General features: G+C 40.2%; 2 protein-coding genes and 1 pseudogene across 4 annotated transcripts in view; all 3 read right to left on the bottom strand.

Moving 5' to 3' along the window:
* Positions 1 to 2,844, bottom strand: LOC111331614 (uncharacterized). Of its 2 annotated transcripts, XM_088755181.1 has the most exons (4): positions 2,345 to 2,841; positions 1,255 to 1,344; positions 335 to 851; positions 1 to 214 (listed from the first exon to the last, which is right to left on the bottom strand). In XM_088755181.1, exons 2-4 carry the CDS (start codon positions 1,342 to 1,344, stop codon positions 126 to 128), a joined length of 696 nt encoding a protein of 231 aa, XP_088611307.1. In that variant the 5' UTR covers positions 2,345 to 2,841; the 3' UTR covers positions 1 to 125. The 2 variants fall into 2 exon arrangements, with proteins under 2 accessions (XP_088611307.1, XP_022792497.2); XM_022936762.2 differs by having other exon boundaries at positions 1 to 851; positions 2,345 to 2,844.
* A 27-nt stretch (positions 2,845 to 2,871) lies between these two features.
* Positions 2,872 to 3,871, bottom strand: LOC148735714 (uncharacterized). The gene has a single exon (XM_088755182.1). The coding sequence runs from the start codon at positions 3,869 to 3,871 to the stop codon at positions 3,317 to 3,319; it is 555 nt and encodes a 184-aa protein (XP_088611308.1). The 3' UTR covers positions 2,872 to 3,316.
* A 691-nt stretch (positions 3,872 to 4,562) lies between these two features.
* LOC148735713 (uncharacterized) overlaps positions 4,563 to 5,438 on the bottom strand; it is a 1,170-nt pseudogene continuing 294 nt past the window's right edge. Inside the window, exons 1-2 of the transcript XR_015998626.1 lie at positions 5,267 to 5,438; positions 4,563 to 5,191 (exon numbers count right to left, since the gene is read on the bottom strand). The exon at positions 5,267 to 5,438 is cut by the window's right edge and continues 294 nt beyond it. The product of XR_015998626.1 is annotated as an uncharacterized LOC148735713 (transcript). The remainder of the gene's footprint in view (positions 5,192 to 5,266) is intronic.

The following is a 5,438-nucleotide window of genomic DNA, read 5'->3' as shown; positions in this document are numbered from 1 at the left end:
TTCTTCCACGTACTTTTATTCGCTCGACATTACAGATTTGCGACTTTTACAGAGTGGTTTAGCTGCGGTAACATAGGACCAGAACTATTCCTGCAACAGCCGGGACTGTGACGCATGAAACAGTCTTAGCGAATTCCAATCGCAGACGCGTAAAAGCCAAATTTACTCCATTGATCGCTGGATGTGTAACAGCCGCAGCCCCCAAAGTGTAGCTCTATAAAGAAGAAGTAGTCATTTGGCATCATGCAATCGGGACTCGTGATTTTCTTAGCGGTTGCGCGCCAGTCCACAGCAACACCACTACTTTCGTAAAACAGATTTGGATGGTACTTACTTGGTGTCTGCCGATCATGGTTTGGCATGAAAGCGAACAAACTGTTTGGCTCTGCGTTGCAATTTCTAAACTGGATAAGCTGCCCGTTGGATTTGAAGCCTTGTAGGTTCTTCTGCCTGGCAATCGATGCCGGGAGAATTCCGAACAAGATATAATCTCTCATGAAAGAATTCTGTGGTGTCGTGTAACCAGAGTGACTGTTGACCAGCATTCCGAATTGAACGTTGGTGAAACTAGAATGAGGCTCGATCAAAGTGTAGGCCTCGCTGCGATCGTCTTTTTTCTGCAACTTGATCAGGACATTCTTTCTGTCAGTGAAGAGAGCGTCGACAATTTGCTGGGCATCACGTCTTTGAGTGATGCTACGAGGAAGAAAGTTGAAGTGGCGATTGTGATCGCCAATGACTCCAATCGACATCTCGCAGTACACTAAAATGGGTTCAATGTTGGGCAAGGGTTGGATTTTGTAAACGCCGCTTGGTGTATTGGGCAACAGACTGTTGCAGCTCCTGGGAAACTGAAAATATAATTTTCGCACATGATCAGTCATGGTACATTTATTCTTTTGAGTGAAGCTTTAGAAATGGTATGATTCATCTATACTCTTTGATGAAATAAAAAGATATTTCAAGGAATACGCTGCAGAAGATAATAACACTGCAGGGTTCAGTGTGCCGCTCATGAAAAAAAGTGACGAAAAGTAAGCGAGAGAGCAAGAGCCGAGAACAGTTAGAACGAGGAATAATGTAAAACTTCCCCATATTTTATGCTGGTTATGGTGTGTTATGAGTGCCGTTGGTGTATCAGTTTTAACTGTAAAGTGTTTTTGCCCTCATTAAATAAACTTATCTTCTTCTTCTTCTTCTTCTTCTTCTTCGTCTTTCGTGTTATCATCAGTGCATGTAACATATGATACTTACTGTTTTTTCGTAACAGTTGCAACACCCATGAGCAGTTTTCCACATCAGCAAGGTCCATAGCACCGTAAGAGAGATCAAGAATTTCAACATCTATGAAAAGGAAAGAAACAGATTCTATCTGGTTTACCAAAAATATAATAGCGCTTTCATCATTATGATCTCTTTTGACCTCAATCATTTGTGCTGTCTGATGATTAGCGTGAGCCTTTATCAAAGGGTGGGCATTCGTTTAAACAAACATTCGTGTAAATTAGCCGAGCTTTCATTCCGAGTTGAAATGAAAAAAAAAAAAAAATCCAAAATCAAAAAAAGAAATCAATGGAAAAAAGGAAAATCAAAATGAAAGCTGTTAAAGATCAATTGGATAGAACGGGAAGGCATACAGAATAATGAATAAACGAATAAAGTAGATACCACTCTCAATGCACTCTTGCGTGACGCAATTTTGGTAGCGATGTAAGAATAATTAATCAGACCTAATAATAATTTTTATTAATGACTAACCACTTTAAAGCATTTCTCAATCACAATACACTTTTGATTGCTTGATGGAGTGCAGCTAGTTATTGAAAGGTGGTAGCGGAGAAAGTTTGCCTTTGTTTGGAATTAAAAACAAAAGAATTCCCTAATATTGCAATGATACAAATGGCTGTTGAGGATGAAAATTCAGCCGAATCAGTGTGATGGTTCATAAAGTTTTGACTACCGAGGGATGACTGAAAGCTTTCAAGTTCTTTATTATCATTAAATAATCCACCGAGGTTTTAGTTAACGCCGACGCACTAGTAAGGGTAGAAATTTTTTAAACCGTGATGCTGTGTGGTGATTTTTAGATGCGATTTTATCTATAACCTAGAGATATTGATAGCTTTGAGCTAGCATAAGCGGTGGCTATTTTCGTAGCAGTGAAAATGTTTGATAATAAAATCTAACAAAAGACTCTGAAGATGGTATCCGCTGAGGATGTTGAACAGTCTGTAGTCTCTAAGTTTACGGTTCAGAAACTGGATTACAATTTAGATTGACAACAACTGATTGCTCTTGTCGTCAGTCTTTGAATAAGGTAACCAAGATATACAGGACAGCTTACCTTTTCTCTTGCTTTACTTTCAGGCCTTCAGGAGCTCTTCTCCGAACCTAGCAAATAACAACAGTGGGCACAACAAAAGGTACACCAAACTGATATTGCTTTAAGGCGGAAATCACCTAGTGGAATTATCCGCTTTCTATTGATAATTGACCACTGGTGAGGTCGAACAATATCCTATGGCTTAGGTCATACCTGCTGATGTCTGTTTGACACGTCTTCAAATTTCAACCAATCAGCGCACGACTCGCAAACAGCTTCGGGGGTCCATTCATTCGAGAGCGTTTCGCGAAATGAAGTAGACATGGCGTTTGAATTGTTGTGGCTTTTATCGTGTTTACCTCGACATTAGTTTTATTTCGCTTGTTTAGAATTTTGTGATATCTCCGGTAAGGTTCAAAGACATCGAATGTCTTAAATTGGACGTGCTATTTATGCTGATGTAGCGGCAGATGGCTGTTCAAAGGTCCGGGACAAGATAAAACTCTTATCGTGCGTCATGGTCATTCTTCCTTCTCAACGCAACTAACAGGACTACTCTGGCTTAAAGATTGCTTGAAAAGATGATGAATTCCACTAAACATTTTAATAAGCCTAGTCACATCACTTCCTTCTGGCTATTTAAAGAGTTCTAAGACGGCGAGCTGTGCTGCGCGTACCGTCTGGGGGTTTTTAACTACGGGGAAGAACGCCTCAGGATCCATTATGTCTTGCCTCTGCTGATGGTAGTTTTCTCGTATTCCCCCGTTGGCTGCCATCTGGAGATATCTGTCGGACTGAATTAAAGTACTCACGCTTTTGTTTGACTGGTGAAAGTTACTTTCAAGTCGAGTCTTCTCATCTGACAAAGACGTATCAGGGGTCATCCTAGGTGTAAAAACCTGACGAGGTTTTCTTTGTTTCATGAGGTATTGTTTTGCTGTACGCTATTGTTTATAATGTTTTGTTGTCTTTGTTTTACGTCACTCGTGAGCTTTAAAGGTTTTTACACCGAGGATGAGCCGTATCGGAACCTTCGGGGAATTCTGACCATGTTGTCGAACTCTGTCGGCCAGACTCGTCTTTCTTTTTGTAAAATGTCTGGTGTCTTTGGTACGATTCCAGAATAATTTTTCTGCCATGTATTTGCAATCCTAGCCCGTCTGCATATGGAATAACGAATTTTCTTCGTAGGATGGCCGATTTTTCTTTTTGATGTTGAATGAAAAATGTGCCCGGCTGTTGTGGTTTGCTTTTATAGTAAATAACCCGTGTGTTATTCTTGGAACGTCTCTTAATTGTTATGTTAAGACTTTGAACTGTTGATTTGATACTGTTCAAGTTTGTTGAGATATTCACCGTGCCGCTGTTGGATATTGAAGCAAACTCTCTGGCTGTTTCGACTGTAATTTCTACGACGTTGGACGACTGGAAATATGTTTTCGCCGCCTGAAGATAGTTTTGTGTCGTCTGTTGGGCTAATGTGGAGTCGATATCTGGCCAAGGACTTACACAAGTACCACTGTCAGTATATTTATTTGATTCTTTCATCTGAAACAATAAACGGAGGTAAGTTAATATGACCTGATTTTAACCTCCGTTCTAATCCCTAGCTCTATCACAGAACTCAGGTCGCTGAAATCGATCATTTGTTTGTAGTTACTATGAGACATTATTTTACTTAGTGATTTTAAGAGCGACTTTCTGTAAATACCACTGATAGGCGTGCAAGATGGAAAAATCGAAATCTTCCAAACTTTGTCCCACTAAAGCCCTTATGAAACTATTTTATAAAATGCAAGATTCAATTTCTTGTGATTGATATTTTCCAAAAAATAACTCTTTTGAATTTTCACCTCCGAGAGGCCCTTAAACCACCGAAAAATGTGCTTCGCATCCTCGCGTGGTGAAAAGAAACGGAATCAAATACCATGACTGTTGCGATATAAGATGATATAAGATGATATATGATGACATAAGATGATATAAGATGATATAAGATGATATAAGATGATATAAGATGATATAAGATGATATAAGATGATATAAGATGATAATAAACTTTGAACCTTACTAACAAGCGCTGTGAGTTTTTTTTGGTCCAACGGAGCGTGGAAAGCTTTCTTCTAGCCCTTTAGACTCGGCTAGTCGAGCCCAGAATTGGCGGCCATCTTGGCGGCCAAAACAGTGTTGTGACGTCACTGGTTATATACATCTCAGAACTCCGAGTAAACCCCAAGTGAACATGGAGTGCGGTGAAAATGTTAAGAAGCCCAAGTAAAAGTTTTTGGCCAAGTACTGTGTTGTTGTTGGGCCCGGAAATGTAAGTTGTACTAATAACTTCAGAAGAGAGGGCATATCGACGCATATATTTCCTCGTGACGATGTAACTCGCGAGAAATGGGTTCGCTTCGTGCGAAGACATCGGGCAAAGTGGCAGCCATCGAAAATATCAGTACTGTGCTTCGTGCATTTTGAATTGTCAAACTTTGAGCAGCGACTCGATCTAAATCTCTGGAAAGGCTCTAGTTTCCTTCAAACAAAGCGATGGTTAAAGAAGGATGCTGTGCCAACCAAACATGGTGTACATCAGCAAGAAAATGCCTTGTCCTCGCGTGAGCAAAGAATGGTAAGTGTGTGCTTACAAAAGGTGCGAGATTCCGCTTGGCGTTTGGACGAGGAATGAATACGCAGTTTGTTGCTTTAAGAACAGTACGGTTTGTTAATAGAGAAAAGTCGGGATGGTTCAAAATGCATTCCTCATCGAGACCGATAAATGTAAACTTCCCTCTCGTCTGGAGTATTTCGTAACAGCATCTAAGTTCACGCACCCCAGCTAAGTGTGTAACACTGCAATTTCCACACGTACACCTGTAAACAGAAATGTTTAGACTTAAGCCTGAAGGTTCAATCAAAAAATAAAAAATCACAGCTATGAGCTCTCACCAATTGTCTAAAGGAACTTGTCCTTCGAAACGTTGTTCTAAAACGGAGGGCAAAATACCGTCTTCGTCTTCTTCTTCATCTTCGCCGCCGCCATTGTTATCGTTGTCTTCACTAGAAGCTAAGGGCTTGCCTTGGTACGGCACAAAATCGCTATTAAATACATAGTAATCTT

The sequence above is a fragment of the Stylophora pistillata genome, chromosome 3, assembly GCF_964205215.1.
Source record: "Stylophora pistillata chromosome 3, jaStyPist1.2, whole genome shotgun sequence".
In the NCBI taxonomy this organism is placed as follows: Eukaryota; Metazoa; Cnidaria; class Anthozoa; order Scleractinia; family Pocilloporidae; genus Stylophora; species Stylophora pistillata.
This window is presented reverse-complemented; position numbering and strand designations above follow the sequence as displayed.